Source organism: Myotis yumanensis, unplaced genomic scaffold, assembly GCF_028538775.1.
Source record: "Myotis yumanensis isolate MYYU_CA2020_CCGP unplaced genomic scaffold, mMyoYum1.0.hap1 SCAF_4, whole genome shotgun sequence".
In the NCBI taxonomy this organism is placed as follows: domain Eukaryota; kingdom Metazoa; phylum Chordata; class Mammalia; order Chiroptera; family Vespertilionidae; genus Myotis; species Myotis yumanensis.
This window is the reverse complement of record NW_027223755.1, coordinates 13,261,059-13,285,484: the sequence shown is the minus strand read 5'-3', so window position 1 is coordinate 13,285,484 and position 24,426 is coordinate 13,261,059. Positions and strand designations below refer to the sequence as shown.

The following is a 24,426-nucleotide window of genomic DNA, read 5'->3' as shown; positions in this document are numbered from 1 at the left end:
CACTTACTTAGCGTGACAGAAGAAACAATGAAACGAAGCTCTATGTGGACAACTTGTGACCCGATTTTAATGAAGCTCTGTGGCTCCTCAAAGTGCCTTTGTTCTGTGACCTTTCTATGCATCATTGCAATTCTTGGATTTTTGAAGCATTGCCCCTTCACAGGTAAAGCAGTAAGAGGAAATTGTGCACCAAGTGATGCCATTATCCTCCACACATGTTGAGTGCCAACCATCTGGTAGCAGTAAACCAAGAAAAGCCACCCTTAGGTTACCTAGAATTGGTGAGAACCTCATCCAGGTTACCATTCCTGCAACAGGAGGCATCTGAATATTCTAATGCCGTCATCTCATCATTAAGAGCGTCTAAAATACCTCCACTTGAAGATGCAGAAAGTTTATCTAAAAGTTTTGAAATATTTTAGCAGTATTTCATAAAATACTTTTATGAAAAATATTATGATAGGTTTTTTCTGTCTTATGAGGACATGTGAATGTAGTCATCTTCCATTGCTGCTATAATAAATTACCTATTGGGTTCGAACAACTCAAAATTCGTAACTCAGAATTGTGTAGGTCAGATGTCCGGGGGACTGGGCTGGTTCCTCCTCTTGAAGCCTCATTATGTCTAAAATCAAGGTGTCTGCCAATGGACTCTTTCTTATCAGGGACCTCTGGGAAGAAACTGCTTCCTGGCTCGTTCGGGTTGTTGGCCAAATTCTGTTCCCAGCATCTGTAGACTGAGGGCTTCGTTTCCTTGCTGGCTGCTGGCGGGGAGCTGCCCTCCACTCCAGAGGCTGCCACGTGCTCTGGTTCCTGGCCACCTTCCTCAAAAGCAGCAATGCCAGGCTCTTCCTCTACAGCCACGTCTCTCAGACTGACTCTTCTCCCTTCCTCTTCACCATGAGGGGTTTATATGATGACATTGGGCCCAGCAGGGTAACCCAGGATCATCTCCCTATCTTAAGGCCAGTTGGTTGGTAACCTCAATTCCATCTGCAAAGCCCCTTCACAACAGTGCCTAGGTTAGCATTTGATTGAACCGCCAGGGGGCAGGAATCTTGTGAGGACCTCTTTCAAATTCTCCCTACCACGTGAAGAAGAAAAAGTCCAGTCCTGATGGTAATGGGGGGAGACAGGGGAATCTGCATAAGTGCTGTAGCAGCTGAGAATTTAAAAGGCAACGACTGTTAAAAAACTCATCCCTAATATGAATTAGGGTCTCTGTGGTAATGGAAAGACATGCAAGTTCAGTAGGATTGGATATCAATTTTTCCAAAAATTATGGCAAAATTGTGATAAAGACCACATTAGTACTTCTTACAGAAGCCAATTCCTGCTTTCACTTAATAAGTCAGAATTTTCCCCAAAAATGTAAAAACATATGTTAATAATTAAGATTAAATGTATACTTTCTCCCTTTCAGAAAAAAAAAAGTGAAAAAGGCCAAGAGATCTTAGTTTTACTGAGTTTTCTGTAAACGTTTTTTTCTTATACAAAGTATATTTGTATTCTTATGATTTCTCCTCCTTCTTCCCACCTCCCCAGCACTCCTACCCTACATATTTCCATTGTAAAACAAGATGAGAAGAAGGTAGCCTACAGATGCCCTCACAGTTTTAATTGATCTTTAACCAAACAAAGATTGGCTTTGTTCATCTATTTCACCTAGCCAGAACCACACAATAATCACTAGCCAAATCAACTGAAGTCTGGATTTTCTATGGCCCCAAAAAAGACTACCAAGTGAGTCATCACACGTCTAAATTTATGAGATAACAATTAGGAGAGATGGGTAAACGAAGAGATTAAAGGAAATGTGGTTTTTATTGTTAATCACTTCCTTCCCATTTGGACATGGAGCTTAAGCTGTTTGGATCCAGGGACTATTTTTATTAGCATTTTCCCACAAATGTAAGGAGACTTTTTTCCAAGGAAGAAATGTAAGAAGACGGGGGGTGGGGGGGGGGGCGGGCAAAGAGGAATGGACAGGTGGCTGATCAGGAACAGCAGAGTGACAGAGGTTTTCTCTTCTTCCTTCCCTACCTGGTGGCTACCTGTTTTGTCACTTAACCGTTGCATGCTGGGCAGGGTTCATGAGCAGGCAACATAGAGAAATGTTGATGGCATCAGTATGACAGTGACTACCCAGAGTAAAACCATCTGGGAAGACCTGGGGAATTGCACAGAGTATCCTGGGGTAGAGGAAGAGAGTGATAGGACACTAGAGCTGAGGCAGTTCTTTCCTCTGAAGCCACTTTCTCGATTGTTCTTACTGGTGTCTTGTAAGGTATCAGTAAGTGATCAAAGCAATCATGAAAACAAGAAATTGACCCTGGGGAAATTTATCACCTGGATAAGTGAGTTTTTAACAGTCACACAGATTCCCAGCTTCAATAAGTCTTTGAATATGATTTGTTAAAAGTTCATGCAAGTAAAAACATTGAAAGATTACATGACTGCATGTGGGGAATTAGGCGACGAATTGAAATAAGAGTTGGAAGGGTTGTTTGAATAATAGCTATTAATAATCCAGAACATAAGGCCAAATCTTGAAATTCTTCAAACCCACAATCTGACATTTAAAAGACAAGTAGGCAATTACCTACAATGCCTTGATTAGTCAGCTTTGTTCTCCTACTTCTTAGAAGACAGAGGACTGGAAATACAAGGAAGTGGATGGCCTCAATGTTGCTCCTTTTTTATTTAGCCACAATGCTTGTTTTCCTGGAAGCTGCCTGCTTGGTGAAGCGAATATTGTGTTTCTGTTTTGCAGAGTTTTCTAGCCTATTAATTTATTATATGTATTTTATATGTACACTGACTTATGTCTGGTTGATAATAATTCGGTGTAGCCAGGAAGAAAGAAAACACTCATTTTTATTCATTTTTGAACTTAAATGGCATTTTGACCTATAACATTTTCTTTTTGCTGCTGTTGCATTTGTAATAGGGCCATGGGCAGTGAATGGATTTGTTCTAGGGGAGCGCTTGCGACAGTGGGGAGACTGGAGGGGAAGCCCCCTTGCTGAGCAGAGGTGCCAGGTGGGATGTGGCCGCTTTCAACATGAGATGCACCGGATTCCCAGTCAGCACAGTGGAAAGAAGAGCCCACCCCAGATGTGCTGTAGTGAAATGTTTTAGACGTTGATGGGACACGGGCCAGGTGGAGAGCAGCCAGGGGGTTGGGCCACATGGCAATGCTCTAAGCCTGAGATATGGTCTGGTAACTTGAGGCACAGTGAGCACAGCTCACTCCCCGAGCACAAGTTAGGAAACAACAACTGTGGATGGTCACGGAGCACAAAGAGCCACCAGCACAATTAAGTTCAGTTAACGGTGGTAGGCACACAGCACTCACCCTTTTCTTCCCTGTGATTTCCTTGTAATTTGGCCTAATGGGAAACGTTCAGCAGACATTTCCTAGAGCAGTTAACTCTGTGGCGTCCATCAATTTTAATTGGAATCGTGTAGCTAAAACCCTAGGCAGTACTTGAAAGCGATAGGGTGTGTTTTCACACAGGTATTCTGGTTGTGCTCTGGGCTCCTCTGGAACAATGTGCCCTGATGCAGAGCTGACTCCAGAAGGCACGGTCTGTGCAGAGCTTCACGGGGCCAGTGTTGCCTAATCAGCAGCAGAGGAGCTTATCCGTCTCTCTGCTGGTTTACATTCCCCAGTGTGGGCAGGCTGGCGTAGGAGCTACCGATCGGAGGACAGCATGCAGCAGTGTTCGCTTCCGGCCCAACGAGGTAGCTGGTCTTTAGGCCACTGAAGCATTCTGTCCCTGCAGCTCAGCAAGGTAATTACCAAGCCATCACTGTCCTGATTTATAAAGAAATTACCTTCCTTGGGAAAAGACAGTAAGGTGCACAGCAAGAATTCAAACAGAAGAGTGTGCTAATCTTGAAAAGAGAAGAAGGGGAAATTTTTCTGCATTGGCTGTAATGAAGGACCAGTTTTAAAAAAACAAATGTCGAGCCCTGGCTGGTGTAGCTCAGTTGGTTGGGTTCTGTCCCATGCACAGCAAGGTTGCCGGTTAGATTCTAGATTAGGGCACATGCCCAGGTTACGGGCTCAATCCCCAGTAGGGGGCGTGCAGGAGACAGCCGATTGATGTTATACTCTCAGATTAATGTTTCTCTTCTTCTCCTTTCCTCTCTCTGTAAAAATAAATGAACTATTCTTTTTTTTAAATTAAAGATTTAAAAAACACAAATGTCAAGAGAGAAGTGGAGAGCTTTTCAAGTAAATTCAGTCTTCCTTTATTTGTACCCAATAAATGTTTCCAGAGGTGTGGCTAATCTTACTACTGGTCACAGGATGGGGTCCTTATGGGTGGTGTTTCCAGATGATGTTCCAGAAAGTCACTTAAAGTCATGAGGCCATAATACAGACTTCACTCCAGCAGAGCTAGGAAACTGCCTCATTCCTCTCCCTTGAATCCCGCGTCCTCACTTCCCACATTATAGAATCCCAACCCCTGCACTTTCTGTTCACTGGCAGCTGTGAAGACTGAGCTTTTCAGGGGCCTCTTCTGCTTGAAAGAGGACTGGCAGGAGTGCAAGATATTAGCCAGTCAGGAGAGCAATCCAGACCAAGGTGATGGCCACACATTTGGAGGTACTCACACAGCTTCATCAGATTAGCAATGGGCCAAAATAAAGCAAAGGGCATCACCACAACACATCAGTGTTCTTTGCATAGTTGAGAGAAAATGCTTCATAAGTCACCCGCCTCCTCTACACACATGCCTCTAGGAAAAATTTTAATTTTCTTATATATGTGCCAGTTTGGTCCTGATCAAGTTAATACAATTATTTGATCATCTAGAAATATCTTCTAAAATCTTGCATGAGCCCACTGTAGCTAAGTAGTTTCTAGGAAAGCAGTGGCTTATGAAACATTTAGGGACGGTGTTGAAAAAAATCCACTTACCCTTGAGTAAAACAAGCTTTGTATTTGTTTCCTTTTGCTACTGTGACAAATTACCACAGACTTAGTGACTTAGAACATGACAAATGTATTGTGCTACAGTTTCTGTCAGTTCCAAATCAGACACCAGTCTCACCAGTTTAAAATGGAGGTGTCAGCAGGCTGTGTTCCTTACTAATGGCTCTTGGGAGAATCTGGTTCCTTCACGTAGGACTGAGGTCTCTGTTTCCTTGCTGATGGTAAAATGTAAAAGAAATGTTTTATTTTTCATCGGTTAGATAAAAAGTATATAGAATTTCCCAGCTGGCATGGCTCAGTGGTAGAGCGTCGACGTCTGAAGGTCACGGTTTGATTCCCAATTAGGTCCACATGTTCAGGCTGCGGGCTTTATCCCCGGTATGGGGCATGCAGGAAGCAGCCAATCAATGACTCTCTCTCATCATTGATGTTTCCATCTCTCTCTCCCTCTCCATTCTTCTCTGAAATCAATAAAAATGTATTTTTTTTAAAAAGCAACACCTCTTTCCTTTAAAAAAAATGTATATAGAATCTACTTTAAGCAGAAATTTCCAAATGACATATCTACTGACATTTTAATACAGATTATAAAGATTATTTCTAAGGAATAGATATTATAGCTTCACTGCAGTCTTTATAAATAACCTACAAGTATTTGTTTTAATGTTATATTAATGCACAGAATTTTGCTGCACCAGTTTCTAGCTAGACATGGAAACCACCTCCTCAAGACAGGTGTAAGGTGGTTAATGTACAAAGGGAGGATGGAAATTTTTAAGTTACACATTAGCTCATTGTCAAACACATAGGACCAAAATTACAATAACTGCACAGTGACCAGCACACGATGTTATTGGCTTTGTAGAAATTTTAAACAGTGAAGCATGCATAGCATGGTAGATCTTGTGTTTGGGGGAAAGGGGAGAAAAAGAAAGCCCATCTCTACTCCACAATGAAAAACCAAAGGTACTCACCACATGTTTCACTCATTCAGGAATAGGTGATTAAGAGTAGAAGCCCATCTCCAGAGGCTTGTAGGACACTGCAACCCATTGAAAAAGAGACATATGCATACTTCACTCTGTTTAAAAATTTATATTAATCCTCATCCTGCCTTCAGACACTGTGGTAACTCCATCCTACCTGCTGTATCAGAGGGGTGTGTGTGTGTGTGTGTATGCGTCCACCCCAGTCATTTCCCCTGTAGGGACCCTAACTTATAAATCTTTCTCATTTTCCAATATCTTTAATGCTTTAATATAGTAGCCAGTTAATAACTTTTTTTAATTTTGGAGAAGACTAGACTAGACTGGAATCAAACAAAAACTAGAATAAAGAAAAATGCTTAGATTAATATTGGCAACTTATAATGTTGACAAAGTCGTTAATTCCTCATCTTTCCCATTGGTTCATTGGTTGGCCCTGCCCATTCATTGATTACCAGTAAAAGACAGGCTGAACATTATAAAATTTATTTCTGAATCAGGAGGCATTCACTGTCCCCATGGTGAACTTATTGAAAGGAAAGCGGTGTTCATGGGTACAGGAAGAGTACAGAGGATTTCAGACCAGGGTGTACATGCGCTGTCCTGAGGTTCTCTGAAGTCTAAATTCCATCATTCTCTCTTTGAAGACACGACCTCCCCAGGGACAAAGAGGCAAGATTTCAAACACAATCACACATTGCCACAGCATTCTTCTGGCCAAAGAGGTCTGATTGGAATTTTTGAACAAACCTATCACTGTAAAGGCCTCAAAGCTTGACCTGATGAAATCTCTTCGTGGAGGAATGGTCTAAAAGTTATCTCAAAGCCCATGCTTCTGGTCAGAAAGAACGGTTTGCCGCCCCAAGGCAGAATCCATAACACTTTACATAAAAACACTGTCAATATCTGTCCAGTTGTATTATCTAAGGAACCGGGGAATTTTGTTTATATTTTAAGATCAGCAAATGCCAAAAATACTAATTTGAATTGAATAACCTTTCCCAGTATTACATTAAAATGCTGGTAGATCCTATTTAATACATGTTCCACAGAACTTTTTAGATATCAAAGAAAAAATTTATGTTCAGTAGCATTTTAGCATTAGGCCTATTTTATTTTATTTTAATTCCTGAAAAGCATAGTCCATCTATATTGCACATCAAGCCCTGGGTTTCTTTCAGCTTCTCCACTTGCCACCCATGTGGCTTTTGATAACTGCTTTGAGCCTCAGTTTTCTCATATGTAAAATAGAATGAAGTGTCACAATGAAGTATGTTGTGAAAATGAAATGAGAATGTATGTGTCATTTACAGTGTGGGTGTGGAGATGTACCCTATTCAACTTTTGCGGGCTCTGTCCCAGGCCACAGATTCTTGGGAACTGCCAGGTGGCTGCCTGGGGCTGTCAGCAAAAAGCGATATCCTCCCTAACAAACTCTCCCCCTAGATTAGAGCTAGAGCAGTAGAAATTATCAGCACCAATACCCCCAAATATGCAACTGAAGACACTTTCTCAATTTTTTGAAAAAATCGAGAAAGTAACTTCAGATCGACTCCACCAGAGACCTTAGGGTGGGGTCCAACAATCTACATGAACACCCTCCAGGGGCTTCTGATACCAGCCAACTTTTGAGAGCCATTGCTCAGCCCAGATCATTCTCTCTCTTCTCCACAGCTTCTAAAATCTTTCAGTCCCTTTGAACCTCTTTCTATAAACCCACCTCCTCCGGCATCCCTCCCACAGGCTGTGTTGTTGGTAAGTCAGTCACTGCAAAAATTCTTACCTGGAACCCAATCCTCTCCATGGTTAGGAGACCAAGAACATACTTTCAGATGGTGGAGTATGAAAAAGCATCCCAAATGTGCGTCTTTGACTAGGGTTATCTCCTGCTTTTTATAGGTCTGGTAACTAGCATTGTCTCATGGTTTTTATATCTCTCTGCTTCCCACCTGTGCATTGCATTACAGCAGGCTCCTTCTGTTGGCTGTAGCCCAGCATGTGCCAGTCCAAGAAGGAGTTTGGTTAATTCCTGCCTCTACAGGGGGCCATGGGCACCTCCATGGCTAAATTTTCACAGAAACCCCTCGCTATGTTCTTAGACTAAATTTCTAATTTACTCTGGCTGGACCAATGTAGGTATATTTTTGAGGCAGGTAAAATTAGCTCTCAAAAGTATTTTAGTAAGTTGGAAGCTCTGTCTTTGAAAAATGTTTCACACTTCTTAAAGAAGAAGAGTCCTTTGAATCAAAGAGCTCTGATTCCTTCATCGATGGTAAAGGAAGGAAACTTTGAAGACTTTCCGAAAGTCTCCCATCCTCAGTGATCACGGGACGCTCACGGATCACATGTTTGAATTCTATGTTCTCCATTTCTCTGGTTGCATTACAGCTATCTGTGACTTCCCCAGTTTTAGGATGGATTTGATGAGTTAGTAGAGGTGGTTGAAGCCATCCCTACTCAATAAAACTTCATTTTTGATAAACATTCTGAAAAGGCAAGCAAAGCGTTTTCTTTGAAACTAGGAGAGGAGGCGTGTGTGCAAGAGCATTCTTTTGGTGATCACCTTGAAGGTTGCTAACAGGTCCTTTTGCTTTGCAGGAATGTGAGTTCAGCCGGTGAGGAGGCCCGCAGGAGGATGCGGGAATGTGAGGGGCTCACAGATGCCCTGCTCTACGTCATCCAGTCTGCGCTGGGGAGCAGTGAGATCGATAGCAAGGTTTGTTGTATCCGCATAGATTAAGCACCTTAGACAGTAAAGAAGCCCGAAGGACTAAGCAATGACTGACAACAGCAGCGAGCTATGTTAATGCTTTCACTCAGAAGTACATCTTGGTCTTCTTGTATGAATCCAACATTTCCAAGACAGGGCCTCTAAGCCCAGCCTAGAACTACACTTGACTCTTGATTAGCCATGAGTAGAAATTGATTGTTTTAAGTTACTCAAACCATAGGTGTTGGGGTGGGGGGTGGGGGGGGGGGCACAACACAGATGAGTGTATAAACTTTTGCATACCACATTACTCTCAAACTTCTAGTTTTATATCATGAAATCAACTTTCAAAAGACAAAGATATGTTAAAACTACCTGAGATATGAATAATCCTATATTCCTACAAGTTAGCTTTTTCACGATCGCTAATTGTACCAAAGGGCATTTAAAAAATGCCGATGAAGTGTGAATAAATGCTGTCAAAATGCTACATAAATGAGGCTGTCAGCACATTAATTAATCATCAGTGTCTGTGCAGTTTTAGTTCACAAATCAAAATAGAACTGGGTGGGCTATTCCAGTGTCTGAGCTATTTTTGTTTGTCTTAATTTGTCTTTGTGTTTACTGCAAATATAAATTTATACTTTCAGAAGATCCCGATATAAATACAGACTTTACCGGCACGTTTTAAGTAACAGGTGTGATAAATGTGATCCTCAGTAAGAGTTTCTCCAGAGCCACACTATTGACATTTTGGGCCGGTTAATTCATTGTGGTGGGGGAGAGAGTCCTGTGCACCGTAGGACGTTGAACGCATCCCTGGCCTTTACTCATAGATGCCTGTAGCATCCTCCCCGCTTCCCCACTTGTGTTCCACAGAAAAATGTCTTCAGATGTTGACAAATTGGGTCCCATGGGAGGCAGAATTGGCCCTGGTCGTGAACCACAGCACTAATCCCAGGGTTTCCAATGCTGACTCATCAGAATTGCCTTTGGAACGTTTAATAAACACATGAGTCCTGGAGCCCATCACAGACCTCTGAATCTCAACGTCTAACTCTGTTCTCTGATCTTTGCACCTTTAAAAATTCACCAGTGATTCAATGTGCATCTTGGATTGAGAGCCCACCTTAGTAGATAAAGCGTTAAACAGGCTCTAAGTGGGGTATGGTTTAGTGTAATTCAGTTGTGAAGTCATAAAGAACAAATAATGGTGATTTTATCCATTTAATTACTAACTGGCATGGGGGGTGATTTAACATAGCCCTTCTCAACATAACTACACATGAGAGTGACTGGGAAATTTAGAAAATTACTGCTGCCTGAGCCCTCCTCCCTACGCTTTGGGTGGACAATATCTTCTGGGGCTCCAACCCTTTGAGTACTAGTTGACTCCAATTATGAATACTGCTTGTCATCTCATTCCTGCCACTCAGTCATGTTTGCATCCTTTTGTTTACTGTATAGATGTTAGCAATTCCCAAGACAGAAGATGATATAATAAAGATTTAATTATCCCTTCTTGTAAACACCCTTAGCGGCCACTTTAATATCATTGATATGAATACTGAGTTTCTAAAGAAGTGTCCAGTCAAGATGTCTTGAGTATTCACAGATACCTGTTAACCTAATGGACACGTGTGTGTGTTTTTAAGCTACTGAAGTTCATTCACTGAAGCCACAATGCCCGGGATCTTAATATTCAGATCAGTAAATTCTAAGACATTGAGACACTAAGCTTCTTGCTATACTGGATACCAAAAGAGTTGTAATACTGTCTGAGCCTTGCAATTGATAATGGAAAGTCAGCAGCCTCTTGCCTTGGCCAGGGGCCATGCCACCATTGCCGGTGGGGATAGCAGCCTTCGGGAGCATGTCCAAATCCAGAGTGCTGCAACACACTCACCTTTTTCCTGGGGTAGCAGATGACTAAACTCCTGAAACTCTTGGAAGACTGTTGAGATTTTCCTTTAAATCCCTTATTTCCCCCCAAAGAGGAAATTGGAGTAATTGGGACAATTAAACTACCTGAGATTTGAATAATCAGATGTTCCTGATCAAGTAGCAAGAGCACTGGACTTGGCACCAGGGCATGCTGGGGGGGGGGGGGCGGGGGGTTGCCATCCTTACCTTGCACTGACTAGGGGGCCATCCCCAGTGTCCTCAACTTTGTGACAAGGAGGATCATCACGGCTGCTAAAAAGATCGCATGTGATAAATTGTTCGGCCGTGCTCTGCTGGCCAGAATGTGCTATTGAGTTTTGACATATTATTATTATTGTCCCATAATTCCCCACTCAGCCTTCCGCTTGGCCACCTCTAAACTTTCACAATGACAAGTTAGAAAGGGGAAAAAAAATGAGTACACATTCTCTTTACGGCCAGCCACATTAATGAATACAAGAGCCTGGATTCCATGCTCACGCTCAGCCTGGCTCCTGTAATTGGGACAGTTTGTTGAATGGGTAACATATGGTAGAGCAGTCTCTGGACAACTTCCAAATTAGCCCTTTCTAATAGAAAATAAGGAGTCAAATGACCCTGGTGACCACGAGGAACTGCTAAAAGCACTGTTGACAGCAATGGATGTCAAAAGCAAAACCACCAGCTGCCACTCGCCTTCTGCTGGCATCCCCGAGAAAGGCAGTGGCTGTCTGTCTTCTTTTTGCTGTCCCTTTAGAGAAAAGTGCTTGAATTGGTAACCCTCCCGAACCAAACCTAATGGGAGAAGGAGGGAGAGAGACAGAGAGAAAGAGATTCAGTCCCTGTGATATCCCTCACTCCAGTCTTCTCTCTACACCACCTCCTTTCTCCCCTCCCACGCTCCCCCTCCCAGGTTCTCTCTCCTGTTCACCTCTCCCCAAATCATCCCCCAGCCACAGGTCGATTATAAAGCATTTCCCGAAACTGCTGCAGATGTATTCCCCAGTTGTCATTTGTTAAACAGAGGCCCAGAGATGCCCCGGGGAAGATGAACAGGAGGATGAGAAAGAAGTTTATTCTCCCAAGTCTTTGATCTAAGAAAAACTCAGTTTGAGCTGATTTGAAAATCATTCTGACTTAATGCCGCAACATTTTCCTTCCAGGGAGGGACTCTCCTCTCTTTCATGAATCATCCTGTGTTTACCTGCTTTCATGCTGGTGCCTTTTTTTTTTATGCTGAGAGGATGCTTGAAATGGAAAATCGAGTTGACTCAAAGCCTGTGGGATTAGCAGCCATGAAACCTTGAAAAGCTGACAAGAAAGGCCTAGAATGGCAAAGGCTCTAAAGACAGATCCTGAAGATCAGTTTCCCTGGTTGATTTCCATGCCCCCACCGACAAGTCAAAGACATATCCTGCCTTTTACCAAATGTCAGGCTCAGTCAGGAGAAGTGCTGGGCACCCCCTCCAGCCCTGACCCAGAACTAGAAAGAAGTGACACAGTCCTCTGTGAGTTAGTAACAGCTTCAGATCTCGTTCCCTTCACCTGTACAATGGAACTAGGTTCTTTGCCTGAACTGTGGCTATCACACAGTAGGTGCCTGAAAAATAATGAAATAACACTTACTTCGATTATATTTTTTCCACTATTATTCTGTTCTTTGCTTTTACATTAGGTATTTTTTCCCCTTAGCCCACAGTTCCTCAAATCCATAATGAAGGCCAAAAGACTGATGTTTGGGCTGAATGTATCCTCACCAAATTCATATATTGAAACCTAATCTCCAGTGTGATGGTATTTGGTGGGGGGGCCTTTGGGAGGAAATAGAGTCACAGAGAGGTTTATCCCTCTGCATACAGCAAGGTCACAGCCCGTTAAAGGGTAGAGCCAGGACACAGATGCAGACGGACCAGCTGTAGGTCATATGCCCTGGGCCTCCCCGAGGTGCTGTCTCCGCCACTGTTTTTGGTATGAGGCCTTGTGTAGCCTCTACTGTGTGCCAGGCACTCTCCTCAGTATGTACGCAACGGGTCTGTTTCCTGTTGCTGCTGTAACAAATGGCCACATACACAGTAACTTAAAAACACAAATGTATTGTCTTATCATTTAGGCCAGTAGTCCAAATGGGTCTTGTTGGGCTAAAATCAATGTGTGGACAGGGCTATGCTCCTTCTGGAGGCTCCAGGAAGAAGCTGTTTCCTGGCCTTTCACAGCTTCTGGAGGCTGCAGGCATTCCTTGGCTCCTGGCCCCTTCTTCTATCTCTACAGCCAGCAATGGCAGGTCATGTCCTTCTTACCTCAGTTTACTCTAACTCCTCTGCCTCCTTCTTTCGCCTACAGGAGACTCATGATTTACACAGGTCTACCTGGATAACCCAGGATCATCTCCCCATCTCAAGGTCATCTGAGTGGCAACCTTATTCCGTTTGCAACCTCAATCCCCACACCACATAATCTAACATATTCACGGGCTCCAGAGACTCAGATGTGGACACCTTGGCGAGACATTATTCTGCCTGCCTCACTTACATCCTCTAGCTCACCTAATCCACACAGCAAACTAAAGCGTGGGTATAATGATGACCATCTTACAGAGGAGGTTATGGAGCCATGGAGATGCTGGGTGCCTTGTCCAAGTCAAACAGCCAATATTCAGAGACCTAAGGTCTAGCTCTGCAACATGTGTCCTTAGCCGCTGTTTAGCCCCTTTGCTAAGAAAATAGGAGCACTGGCCATCTCAGAAAAAATCAGTAACTTGATAAATGTATGGCCCCAGGTGACCACAGCACCTAGTGTGCCTGGGACAACTCTGGTTTGCGTCTCCTGCCCCATTCTACTCCCAGAAAGTGCCCTGGTAAATATTGGTGTCACCCTCCCAGAGCTGATGGAAATCCGATCATCCATGCATTTGGTGATTCTGAGCCCCAGTCCCCAGATGTCTGTTAAGTGGACAACATCTGGGTCCTCTTGTGATTGTAGGTTCTTTCTCACTCACAAGCGAATTTCAGTCATCAGTGACAGCTAACTGTAGAAGTAACTATTCTTGATAACTAGTTTCTTTGTGGGGAGAAAAAGTCTTAAGACCTCTCTAAGCTTCTCAAATTCTTTCCATCGTGGCTGTCAAGGGAACTTTAAGAGCCCACAGCTAAATGCATCTAAAGAGAAGTGTGTGTGTGGAGACTGATGGCTTTTTTGGATGGAGTGCTAGCTAGTTTTTATTCATCCCTCTGTTTCCTTTTTCCTGGGTTCTGCAGACCGTTGAAAACTGTGTGTGCATTTTAAGGAACCTCTCGTACCGGCTGGCGGCAGAAACGTCTCAGGGACAGCACATGGGCACGGATGAGCTGGACGGGCTGCTCTGTGGGGAGGCCGGTGGCAAAGACGCGGAGAGCTCCGGGTGCTGGGGAAAGAAGAAGAAGAAAAAGAAGTCCCAGGACCAGGTGATGCACGACTCGCAGCTGCATGCAATTATCCTCTTCCCCAATTGCAACATTAATATTTCGTCTGCGTGTATAGGTACAGGGCTTTCAACGTGCGGGAACATCACTAATGCATCGGCACAATTTGCCGGTGGGAATTTCACAGCTGAGACAGTGGCACATTAAATGACTCCCCCATGTCCTGCCAACATAGGGAATTTCCAAAGGAGAACAGGTGGACTATAGGGTGCCAGCTCATAAAGCCAGACCCAGGAGCTGCTTCTTCCATGTGTGGATTCCCACATTTATAGAGGTCCCTGGGGGATCCAGGTGAGGTACCTCTCAGGTGGTTCCGGGGCACAGAATAGGTGTGGCCTAAAGAAAAGAAGCTGAGGGAGAGAGATGCATGAAAATCCAGCATGCATTTCATGTAGCGTTTTGAAACGTCAGGGCATGTGATCTTACTCTGGAAATGGGGGTGGCAGCCTGAAACTCACAGTCCTTCCAGCAGAATGACATCAGAAGCTTGGCTTTGGGGGTCAATCCCATGAATTCAGAAAGCTGCCTAGCTGGAGAGGCCTCTGCAAAATGGAGCAGCCTTTACCTGTGAGTAGGTTGCCCTGTAGTGAGGTCAAGGCCAAGAACAGCCTCTCTTCCCTTCCCCGGGAGCCTCAGGGAGGCTGAACCCCTCACCTACCAGCCCCCCAGGTGAGGGAGTATGTGGAGAAGTGCCCATCCTGCAGCCAACCAAATACCCCTGCCACCGGGCTTCCCCATCTCCTCTTGGCACTGTGGTCATGTGTCCAGCTTTCCCTGGACACTGTGGTCACTTGTCCAACTTTCTCCTGGACACTGTGGTCATCTCCCAGCTCTAAGGGTTGTACCCAAGGTCTGACCGTTCCTGGGCTCAGATGCCAGAGAAAACGGAACAGAGCCCACAACACTCTCTCTTGACAGGTTAATCATTCAAAAGAAACATGCTAAGTATGTTTAGATCACGCCACATCATTTTAAAAGTATTTTAGAAACCATTTCACCTTGAGCAAGGGTTAAAAGAACTATTTTATTAAGAGTAAGGATTGGTGGGAATGCATTCTTAAATAGAATTCCTAAGTTTGACTTGAATGCGTCAGCATTAGCATTTTTGTAGATCCCAGGTCTCTAGCTGTGCGTGGGCCCCGAGGGCTGCTCCAGGTACTTCCACAGGCAGATCTGTACGTTCCAGTGTAAACACACCTGTAGTTGAGGAGGTACATGTGCGCTGCTTCTTTGATGATGACCTTCTGTTCTGAGCACTAAATTCCCAGCCTTGCATTTTCTCCTGTTGTGGGTCAGTGCCCAGAGTCTTCTGTCCTTGCCCTGCATCAGAGGAGCCTTTTAAGAGGATTGAGCCCTGGCTCTTAATTCAGCCCCTTACAGCCGGAATAAAATGAGGGAATAAAATGGCCAGCCAGCAGGTATTTATTGAACATACTACGTGATGTCAGAGACCTCAGTTTTCCTACCTGGTACTTAAGAGAGCCAGGCCATTGTGGCTTCTGAACATTTTCAATCTCAAGTAAACCAAACCTGGCCTTACAAAGGTATAATGGTTCTCAGCACTGTGATCCCATGGGGCCCAGGCCCTGCTCTGCTTTGTTCTGGAAAGGGAGCAGGCACCATAATGATTGCAAGGAAGAGCAGCAGGCGGGCAGGAATAGGGTTCTTCCCAATCTGCCCAGAGATCACAACCCCTGAGGCCCTCACACCACCTGAGGACTCAGAACCTCTGGACAGGCCCGGGCAACCTCAGAAGGCATATTTGGGAAGTCGCCTTAATACAATTTTTGCCTTGACTAAAAACACTTCAAACTGAGGCTGAAGTCATTCTGATTACAACAAGGCTTTCTCTCCAGTCTGTTGCTCGGATTCTAAAGTGCTTCCTTCTGATGTCCCTGGTGCCTGTCACCTGGTGTCTCATTTAGTAAGACTTTGCCTTGAACTCTGACCCCTTTCTCCACTGTTGCCAAGGTGCGCTCACCTGGCTTGAAGTCTTTCAAGTGACAGGTGAGATTAGGGGTTCACTGGGTCCAGAGGAATCAGAGGTCAGAAGAGAACGTTCCTGGACTTCACCCCGAAATAGACCCCTGCTTTCAAGCTGTTAGCTGCGTCCTGAAACTTTGTGGTGAGCAATTCTCTAGGCTTAGAAAGCTGTCCTTTGCACCGTTTTATCACATCAATGAGCTCTTTCCTGAGTTGAATAAAGTGGCATAATTAATACAATTTTATGATTTTTGTCAGTCTAAACGCAAATTTATATGGTTCGTTTGTCTCATTTTTTTATTACAGTATTCTTTAAGAAAAAAAAGAAGGTTTCTGTTTTTAAAATATTTTTATTGATTTCAGAGAGGAAAGGAGAGGGAGAGAGAGAGAGATAGAAGCATCAATTATGGGAGAGAATCATTGATTGGCTGCCCAATGGGAATCGAGCCTGCAACCTGGACATGTGCCCTGGCTGGGAATCAAATTGTGACTTCCTGGCTCATAGCTTGACACTCAACCACTGAGCCTCACCAGTTGGGCAAAGGAAGGTTTCTTTAATGAGTTTTGCTGAAACTACTGTAAGTTAAATACAGTGGAATACTGTTGTTTATAAGGAAGTTTCAAAGTTACAGTTTCAACCAAGTGATAGTTTTTTAAAAGCTTTTTAACTGGGTTCTTTATAATACAGAAATTTTGAAGTGCCCAAAACTTAAGTATCAAGCTTGATGAGGATGTAAACAGATAACAATTATTCTTTTTTTAAAGACATTTGAGTATGTATTGTCCAGTTCAATTTATTTAAAGACAGTCGAAAATAAAAACTCTTTTGCCTTTAAAGACCGATGGAAGGGAATAGAAGCCTAAAGGCCTGGGCTTGGGAGGAGAGTGTAAGGACATAAGATGATGTGAAGAAGGAGGATTGGAAGGCGCCATCAAATCCAGGGGGCCTCCTAGCAGGGTGGCCCATCCTAGGGAGAGAAGAGAGTCAAGAGAGCGCCACCTGCTGGCAAAGATTGGCATTTGAGCCAGCTTAGGGTGTCTGCAGGAAACAAGTGCTTCACCCTAAGGATTTCCTCCAGTGGTTTGCACTTGGGGAAAGCAGGCTGCCATTCCAACAAAGGAGCCCGGGAGTCTAAAGGACTTAAAGTCTGGCTGCCTGGAGTGAGAGATGGAGCCCCGATTCACCAATGTTAATAGGTTGCAGCAACATGAGAAATAGATGTGTCCCAGGCCTCCCTGGGACAGCCCCATCTCAGCCAAAAACCAGACCAGCAGGTTACCTTCGGAAGCTGCAAAGTGATTTATCTCTTCTAGCAGCTTCTGGAGAGATCTAGGTTTACAGCTTCAAAGATGGTCAGATATCATCCATCCCCTGGTGTCTCTACTCCTTGTCAAATCAGGTTTTTAAAAAACTTGTAGTGAATTAAAAAAAATACAATACAAAGTGAAGAAAGAATACAAAAGTAGGTGTGTGCACAGGTATAGATATGATGTAGGTTAAACACAGCCAGTTTTGTAAAATAGGTGACATATGCAAATATGAAATATATGCATGTGCAAAAAAAAAAGTATGTTTCTAGCAAAATTGTAGTAGCATCGATGACAGGATTGTGATTGATTCTTTCTGTGCTTATGTATTTATAAGTTTTCTACAATGGGCCTTCAAACACCATTTAAAAAAATAATATTCAGAAAGGCACTAGCTGCTTAAGTCAGTGTAAGCTTGTAAGAAGGTAGAAGTTTTCTTCTCTTAAATGTAAGATGCCTCAGAGGAAGGCACAGGGGCTATGTAAATGCAAAGTGGTCTAATCCGTAACAAAGACTTCCCAGGACATAGGAGCAAGAGGTTTCACCAGGAAGCAAAAGTGATGAAAATCACCACTGGTTTAATGACTGCCTCTGGCGCATTCTGTATCCCAGGAGCGTATGTTGACTCTTACCTTTGGCGTTGATGTTCTGTGCATAAGAAAAATACTATACCATTCTTCAGGTTAGATTTAGTTTTAATAAAAATCTCAGAAACATTTTCATTAGATCCCTGATACGGACAATTCAATATGTGAAACAAATATATGCTTCATTCGTACTTTATTTCAAGAATGGTTGCTGTTGAAATGGACTAGAATGATTAGGCTAAGGGCCTCTGTGTGTGAAGTATTTGACAGTTCTATGCATCATATTCTAGTCCAAACGGGCTTTGCTAATTCATTAATTCTCTAGTCTGTGTTTAGAGCCTATTGCTGAATTATAACAAATTGCTAGTTTCTCTAGCCCTTTCTGGGCAGAACCTCCGCCAAAGCAGTCTGCATGGCCTGTGCCAGGAAGCGCATCTCACCTGGCAAGGCGCTCACTGCCTAGCAAGGCTTCGTGCCAGCAGCCTGGGACAGCAGTGCAGGCGTGGCAAGCCAAAGATTCAGGTCCAGGGAAATAGAAATAGACAAAACGGATTTATTTGCTTTTCCACATTTTGTAGAAATAAACATTTTTTGTTTTTCACTTTGGGATCTGGCCAAGGCTCCTGTGATGGGGGCCTGGGATCAGTGGTGCTCAAACACAGATTACAGGTGCCAGGACACTGCTGGCTGCTGGCCAGAGCAAACCTGGGCCTTCAAGACCCACTCAGTGTGCACTGGACAGTGTGTGAACGGACAGTGTACAGAGAATCCGCTGGGGGTGGGGGGACAGAACAAGCGAGATCCCCCAGAACTCGAAACCTCTTTTTTGTTCTTGAATATCACTTGTGAATTTTTTTATTCACACGGGTATATATCCCTCTCCATGGGTGAAGGCATACACCCATCAGAATTCTGATCCAGGCCTTTTACATGGTAGACTGTCTCTCCGATAACCTCTGCTCCACAGCTCACTGAGTTGTGGTCAGTTGAAGAGTGTTATTGTCCTTTTTCATCTTGTTTTACATTGTAGATTCCAAATTCATAATTAGCAGCAAGTTTCACTTATAGTATCACCATGATACTTTATATGCAAAAGCAAGAGCAGTATGCCTCTATACAGCCTTTGTTAACTTAAAAACAAAAGGTCCTCTCAAGGTGAGAGGCAAACAAGCATTTATTTTAAGTCAATAAGATTAACTATTTGGGAATCATTGATTCAGGCTGAAGCACAAATAATGTTCTGATTAGGAGTTAAAGGCAATAGGTGTTTATGAGAAAGGGACAGGGAATGATTACATCAGCGGTTCTCAACCCGTGGGTCGCGACCCCTTTGGCAGTCGAACGACCCTTTCACAGGGGTCGCCTAAGACCATCCTGCATATCAGATATTTACATTACGATTCATAACAGTAGCAACATTACAGTTATGAAGTAGCAACGAAAATAATTTTATGGTTGGGTCACAACATGAGGAACTGGATTTAAAGGGCCAGAAGGTTGAGAACCACTGGATTACATCAACAGAAGGCATTTCTATCGGTGCAGTTAACATAACATGGTGATGCTACTTCTAAGCAATGTTTTTAATTTTAGGTCTATTAATCATCAGTCCAGGAGTATAATAACCGCTTTCTTGTTACCTTGGCAAACAGTTCTTTGGGACACACTGTTGTCTTAGGCCCAGTCAATGATTATTTTGCCCTTTTTTTAACATTCCAAAAGTTTGAGGTGTAAGCCATGCCAGGCAGTTCCTCTGGCATGGCAGCTCCAGCGTCATTTGAAAGTGGCTCCATTTATAGTATTGTTTTTGCCTCCAACGCCCCCTTATTGTTTCCATGATAATAGACACATCTTGGTAGAACCGAGGAAGCCTTTTCCCTGTACACATTCCTGACTTAGCTCAGCCTCCAAGCTTTTGCTCCTGCTGTTCCTCCGGCTGGCCTTCTCCTCTCCTTCCACTACTTGGAGAATTATCCTTTCAGACCAAATAAAACATTATCTCTACCCTTAAAAGACTTCCCTCATGTAAAAAAAATCACTCTCCAGCCCACTTCCACATGGTTTTACTTGAACTTCTCTAGTACTCATCACACTATGAGTTATGACAGCAGTTGACCCCCATAGAGGGGGAATTTTCTGAGGGAAGGACTCTGGGTCTCCTTTCTGTCTTTAGCTTCTCGCCCAGCGCCCAGCACCACCTGTGCTGAATGAATGACGGTCAGTCTGGGGCACTGGGTGGCCTTTAGCTCTAGCTGTTGGGGGTGTTTTGAATAGATGTTTATAGTTGTGATTTGTCCCAGCCTCGTCCATTTCCTTCTTAGTGACTCTTTGCCTCCAAGGGCTGCTGTGAGCCAAGAATATTCACCAGATCTCCTCTTTCTGTTATGGTTCAAACTGTTCTTGTCCAGCTACTCATGGCTGGGCTGCATTTTATTCCATCATCAGTCAACATTCTGAAGTCATCACCAAACCCAATGATCATTCTTTCTCACAGTTGTCATCTGAGAACTTACAGTTTGCATCAGCAAGTGGATATGGGCATCTAAAGGACAGTACTTTTGATCATGTCAGACTTAAAATTGCTTTGTTCTGAAGACTTTAACATATGACGTATATAGTGGGATCACATGTCACAAAATCTCATCACCGTGAAGGTTTCCTTGGGTTTTCAGAACTTTGTTTTGGGTATCACTTCCTCAAGAGCCTCATCCATTCCTCACTTTATCAGATGGGTGCTATTGGGCCAGAAATGAGACTCTGAGACTAAATAGCAGTCAGTGTGCCAAAGCACAAAAATGAATTTCATTGCAAATCACCACATTAGAGATTTGAATTTTAAACTTAAGTTTTAAATAAGTTTCTCCTTATTTCAGACAAAATGGATACTACTTATACACACACAAACACACACACACACACACACACACACATGCACACATGTAAATATTATGTGAGTAAACATAATTCCAGAATGTGGAAGGGATACCAAGAATTCCATTGTGGCGCTATACCATCATGTGTGAACCGATCCCAATTGTCAGAAAGTTAGATTGCTTCTAAATTTTAGCTAATGCAAAGTATAACAAACATCTGTGTAATTAAATCTCACCTACATCCTTAATCACTTCTCAAGGATAAATTCTTAAAAGTGAAATATCTAGACCAAATGAATGTTTTTAAGGCTTTGGATTCATCAGCCAACATTTACCTTAATCACTCTAGGTACCAGCGAGAATTGAAACACATTTTGATTTGATTTATTATTTCTTGATGGAGCTGTCCTTCATGATATTCTTGATGCCTTGCCTAATATTACAAGTTGTTTTTCTTTCTTTGAGACAGTTTTCATTTTCTTAATTAGTAACCATCCTTTTACTTTTGCTGCTTAATACCATTTCCTTTCTCACCATCTGCTGTGTCAGCTACTGCTCATTCCTCACGACCAGTTCCAGTAGAGTCTCACTCACCATATGCCGGGAGCTTGGTGAGTCAAGACATGGTATTTCATGTCCTCAAAGCAACAAATCGCAGGAGCCTGCAAAGACCATGGCTGCACATTTCCATGTGGTGTCTCTCCTTTGCCATGCCCAGGAATGAATGAGATTCTTCTACTTCTTCTGAACCATATAAAACATAACCTACCAGCTAAAATTGCTGCTATCCTAATTTCAATGAGTTTACAGACTTAAAACTTTATTCCAGGTGTTTCATTTAGGTTCCTTATTTACATTTTACAATGCAACACTTTCCCCCCATTAATAAATACTCTGTCTTGTACTACTAGACCATGGCTTCTCAACCTGGCACCGCTGACATTTTGAGCTGGATAATTCTATGCTGTGGAGCTTCTCCTATGCATTGTAGGATGTTGAGCAGCTGTCTACCCAGTAGATGCCAATAGCAACCCCTCCCCAGTTGTGACTACCAAAAACTGTCTCCAGACATAGCCAGTTGTCTCCTTAGGTGGTAAAATCATCCCAGTTGACTGTATTAGATTATCTTTAAGGGACATCTCACCAAAGATATAAACAAATGAGACTACAAGATTACCTGAAGGAGGTCAGGAACAGAGCCCCCTTTAAAAGGCAGGAAATGGAGAGGGCTGTGGCCCAAGTGGATGGGAAGTTGGGAGCAGAGGGAATTCTAGGTGAGCATTACTGGTGTTCCAGTAGGTTCCATCATGATGACTTGGGGAAGGGGCAGGTGAGCTCCATGATGTGGACCAGCCTGATAACACTCCTCTGTGAGGGACAGCACGGGGACCTAATTATGCCAGTGTCTGGAGTAGGCACACTCCCAGCCTCCCTCCCACCTCTTCCTAAGGGAAAGGTGTGCCCCTTAGCAAAGCTATCTCTGAGGTTTTCTTGTTTTGTTTTGAGTGTGTTTTCTTAAAGCTTTGTTCAGAAAACACATCCCTGCCTCTGCTTTAATACAGGTTTCTAATCTCGCAAATGCAAACCCCCTCCTATCTTCTGCAAGCCAAGCCTAGAGACAGTGTGTGCCCCAGAAATACAGCTCATTGGCCATCCTCTCTCAACTGCATCCTTCACTGCTCTGCACAGCTCACCCCCCTGTAGCTGACAGTTTCTGAACAGCCCGAAGGGGAATTCAGACACCTGAGTTACCCTTTCCTTTGAAATCCCCAAGAGTCAACACAAGAATCATTATTTATTCTGTCTTTTTACAGTTGCTTGGAGTTTTTTGTTTGTTTTTTTGTGTGTTGTTTTTAATAACCATCACTTCTATTCCCTGTCTCCCTCCCCCCAACCCCATCTGAAAAAGCTGGAAGTGATAATGAAACACTGTAAAGACAAAATCAATTCTTAACTCTGCTGTTCAGACCAAGTGAAGCAAGAATGGCAGACGGTGGATGAACTTGTGTCTAGGTCATTGCTTTTTAATGTACTCAGTACCAACTGCAGCCTAATTCACCCAAGCCCTGCATGAGAGAAATCCCCTGACAGTGTACCTTCCTAGAGCCATCTCACAGCCATCCTCTCTTCCTGTGACATGTGGCTTCTCCTGGGAGGAAGAGTAGGATTTAAAACAGGAATGCTTCCTATGACTGCAGAACCACTCCCTTTGTCTTGCAATATCACCAGACCCTGGTTTATCTCACTGAAATCTCTGAAAAATAAAAGCCTGCCCATGTGTATTGATTGCAGTGGCCCCTCCTTGGTAGAGAAATCTAGGCAATAGAGATGCATTCTGCTGATGAAGAGGCCTTTTTGTTTGTGTTGTGGGATACAGCTCAGCTGTAAAAGCTCTCTTCTTTGCATAGACATGAATGGCTGTGACATGTGCGAGGAGCAACGTGTTTTAGCATTTCTCCTGGACTGTAAAGCCTTCTCCTGATCAGGAGAGCTCTTCCTGTTGGTACCTCCAAGGTACCCAGCCCAGTGCGTTGGAGATGGCGACTGGAGCAGGTGTAAACTCCTTCTCAGGAGAGGAGCTGAAGTCCTCTTGTTAATTCTCATTCATTAGGGGTTTTGATGAATGTGATCATTCAAGTGGTCTCGTGAGCTACCATCCCTTAAAGGACCCCAGTGTACAAAGCCTCATCGTAAAGTGTATGGACATCTTTACTTTCTAGTTTTTGAATTTTCTGATCTTTATCCCCAAGTCACATCTTTCTCTTCCTATAAGGAGCAATGACTTCCACTATTCCATCCTCAAGCCAACTAAGATAGAAATCTTTTAAATGGAATTTAAGCCCTAAAGGGAAGCAAAAGCATTAAAAGCAAATCAAAGGAAAGCTTTTTCCTTTTCTTTTATTTTTTTAACCCACACATTGAACACATCCCCTCACCTATGTGATTTTCTTCCTAAGCAGACATTTCTTGCAGGGGCCAGCGTGTCTGTCCCTCCGTGCCTGCCTGGGACCATATCAGAAAGCACCGCATCCAAATTTCAGCAGCCCCTTGGCTTCTAAACTGGGAGCGTGTTATTCTCTTCTTTTCTAATAAGGTTTGAGCATTACCTTCTTGGAGAGATCATATATATTCACAATTTTATACAACTTTAGAAAGTGAGTGACATACACTGTTCACTGATTGGATTATTGACACTTGTTATACAGTCATGCATTGAAAGCCAGTGAAAAAAGTACTGAGAACATGTTCTCGAGGGTGGCACTATTTGGGAAGACAAATCAATCTGTTGGTTTGCTCTGTGCTCTACTGGCAACACAATCCTGCCACCCACTTTCCTTGTTTTGCTTCCATCCTGTGCCTAAGAGAGCACCCTGACAGAAGTCATGGTGTAGCTAGAGGACCCCCCTAATACCAAGATTTCTTAGTCCTTTCTGTGGTTACTGTCGCAGCCAGCTTGGGCTGCTATAACAAAATACTGTAAACTGGGGGAGCTTAAACAACAAGCATTGTCACAGTTCTGGAGGCTGGAAGTCCAAGATCAAGGGACCAGCAGATTTGGTGTCTGTTGAGGGCCTTTTCCTGGTTCACAGGTGGTTGTCTTCTTGCTGTGTTCTCACAAGGCAGAAAGGGAAAACTCTGGTCCCTTCATC

General features: G+C 43.4%; 1 protein-coding gene across 7 annotated transcripts in view; it reads left to right on the top strand.

The window, feature by feature from the left end:
* The window catches only part of CTNND2 (catenin delta 2), a 760,996-nt gene that overhangs the window by 639,021 nt on the left and 97,549 nt on the right, over positions 1–24,426 (top strand). For all 7 annotated transcript variants that reach the window (XM_070411906.1, XM_070411899.1, XM_070411900.1 and 4 more), the window contains 2 exons: positions 8,533–8,650; positions 13,822–14,007. In XM_070411906.1, coding sequence (XP_070268007.1) covers positions 8,533–8,650; positions 13,822–14,007 — 304 coding nt within the window. The remainder of the gene's footprint in view (positions 1–8,532; positions 8,651–13,821; positions 14,008–24,426) is intronic.